At 44.3% G+C, this 2,989-nt stretch overlaps 1 protein-coding gene across 1 annotated transcript; it reads right to left on the bottom strand.

Moving 5' to 3' along the window:
* Nucleotides 1-960, bottom strand: LOC101677673 (olfactory receptor 52H1). Its single transcript, XM_004779007.2, has one exon. The coding sequence runs from the start codon at nucleotides 946-948 to the stop codon at nucleotides 1-3; it is 948 nt and encodes a 315-aa protein (XP_004779064.2). The 5' UTR covers nucleotides 949-960.
* Nucleotides 961-2,989: the final 2,029 nt, after the last annotated feature.

The following is a 2,989-nucleotide window of genomic DNA, read 5'->3' as shown; positions in this document are numbered from 1 at the left end:
TCATTCTGAACCTTTGGTAGAAAACAAAAGTATGAACCTATCTCTGATCTGCTTAGTCTTCACTCCATAGACAATGGGGTTGAGTGCAGGTGGGATAACAATGTAGAGGTTGGCAAACATGATGTGGAAGGTGCGGGAGACATTGTGTCCAAAGCGATGGGCAAGGATGGAGAAAAAGGCAGGTGTATAAAACATGAGGATGACACAGACATGGGAACCACAGGTGCCAAGGGCCTTCTGGCGGGCATCCCGGGAGGGGAGACGGAAGACCGCACAGAGGATGAGGGTGTAGGAGACAGCAATGAGAACCACATCTGAGATGACCGTCATGATGGGAACACAAAAGCCATACCAGATGTTGATGGAGATGTCCGCACAGGCGAGCCGGGCAACACCTATGTGCTCACAGTATGTGTGTGGGATGATGTGTGTCCTGCAGAAAGGCAGGCGTGTGAGCAAGAATACATCTGGCAGGATGATGCAGAAGCTTCTAAAGGAGATGCCCACTGCAATCTTGATGATGGTTTTTGGGGTCAGAATAGTGGTGTATCTCAGGGGGGAGCAGATAGCCACATAACGATCAAATGCCATGGCCATCAAGATGGCTGAATCTAGGACAAAGCTATAGTGGAGGAAGAACATTTGTGTAAGACACCCCGGAAATGTGATTTCTTGAGCCCCAAGCCAAAAGATACTGAGTGTTTTGGGAACACCAGCTGTGGACAGGAAAAGGTCAGTCATGGCCAGCATGGAGAGAAAGAAGAACATGGGTTCATGAAGGCTTCGCTCCACCACGATGAGGTAGAGAAGGGTGCAGTTTCCCACAAGGGCCACAATATAGATCATACAGAAAGGAATCCCAATCCACACATGGCATTTCTCCAGGCCTGGGATCCCCACCAGAATGAAGGGGCCTGGGTTATAATTGCTCAGGTTGAAAATGATCATGGTCAAACACGATGGCACAAGTCCCAGGGCCTGAGGATGGAGGGTAGTAGAAAATAGAGTTAGGATCACTTGAGTCACTGTCCCCTCCAACTACTCATCATTATCAACTCCTAAACATAAGGAGACCATATAATTTATCTACAATAGAACCCCTCTGGAATAAATACAGGCTGGTATCAACACAGTTGCAGGTAACTTGCATAAACCAGGATTGTCTCAGATACACTGAAACGCAGACTCATTCTGCACCAAGAGAATTTGTTCCATCCTCTGGCCACCTCTGTTGATTTACACAACTTTTCCAGGCAGCCTTCCTGACTGGCTACCTTCACTCCTCTCATGATATAGTATACCTCTGACAGAAAGCACTGTATACTTTTCATGGTGCTAAAAATTCTGCGACTTTATAGACATTATTGGCTGCTTAGTCTTGACAAGATCTTGATAGGATCTGCTTGTTCTGTTGTGTGGGATATTAAAATTTGCTCCAGGATACACATTGGCTCTTTCAAGGCTCCCAGACGACTACAACTCTTACATCTGTGAGGTAAACACACTTTTGGATGAGATAAACATCCAAAAATTTGGTCAATTCAACAGTACAGGCTGAGTTCCTACTTTATGCTTGATAATATGCGGAACTTCAATAAAAATTAGAAAAGTTCCATATATATGAGGCTTATGAGTCCCTCCTCCTCCCACACACCCCCCAAAAATAATTTTCTAGTACCCTATACACTATACAACTGTATACCATCCTAATATTTTGATTTAATAACACTCCTAGTCAAGAGTCCAAAAGGACTGTTTCCTCCCAAACCCATATTCTATTGGATAGACCCTTTATTCTCTCAGATATGCAGGCACTTTCTTATTTACAATCTCAAACTTTTTGATCTGTACTTACATTCTCTCATACATTTTACCATAATAGAATCACCAGCCCATACTCCTACAAAACACACTCCCCCAGCAACCTGCGTCACACATACACCTCACATACATGTGTGCACCACACACACACACACACCACACATGCACACACCACACATGCATATACACATCATACAAACACAAGCATGCATACTAAGAAAAATAGAAACAACATATTTCATGATTGGATTTTGGTACTGTCATTTCTTGTGTAAATTCCCAGAATTTTTACTTGGAGTGTTGCTCTTTTAAAGACCAAGTTCCCATGCCCTCTTCCTTCTCCAGCAATGTCTTTGCATAAAAAGTTGTTCATAAGTTACACTTCACCAACCACACAGCAAGGCTCAGCTCTCCTTGGAGCAGCACTGACAAGAAGCTTGTGATGCTCATGTTCCTGCACCTCTGAGTCCAGACAAAGCTCACCCTCAGCCTCCTGCAGACCCCCAAGTTTTCACTCATTCTTATACCCAGTTCACCAGACCCGCATCTGCCAGACTAATACTTAACACTCTCCACTCTGCTGCTTTTGGTAAAACAGAAGCCTAATGTTCTCTTCTTTTCTTTCTGACCTTCCCTTATCTATATGTAAAAACACTTTCTGAAGCCACAGAAAGCCTCCTGTACAGTGTCTCCATTATTTAGATTCTGGGCTCCGGGAACACATCCAGAGTTCAGAAGGTGGCCGCCTTTTTCAAGAAAAAAATATGGGATGTTTAGCCAAGATTGCAAAGCAGCAGTGTCTGGCCCAAAGTAAGCATGGGCTATCATACTTCTCTCTAGAGATCACATTTGATATCATCTGTATCAGCCTTTGCAGTCAGAACACACAGTGAAGAAGAGAACAGAAAGAGGCATCCAAGCTAACGGGAGTAGCCCGGGCACACACCCACACACCAGCACACTTGGTCCCATTCTTTAGGTCAGGACAGTGGGTCCTTCTCACATGTGTGACCCAGACCTTTGCAGACAACAGTTACTTTGACCATGCTTAACCCAGGTGTATAATTGCATATCTCTTCAAATATTTTGCCATTCATTTGATGGAGCATCTGTGCAAGTCTGGTGACTCTGACCTGAGCTTCTACAGGGGAATCGTTCCAGAAAATAA

The sequence above is a fragment of the Mustela putorius genome, unplaced genomic scaffold (genome assembly GCF_011764305.1).
Source record: "Mustela putorius furo isolate JIRA1106 unplaced genomic scaffold, ASM1176430v1.1 tig00003987_pilon_pilon_pilon, whole genome shotgun sequence".
Lineage (NCBI taxonomy): Eukaryota > Metazoa > Chordata > Mammalia > Carnivora > Mustelidae > Mustela > Mustela putorius.
This window is presented reverse-complemented; position numbering and strand designations above follow the sequence as displayed.

Excerpts from the sequence above, each read along its gene's own strand:
- LOC101677673 (XM_004779007.2), bottom strand. The coding sequence starts at position 948 with ATGATCATTTTCAACCTGAGCAATTATAACCCAGGCCCCTTCATTCTG.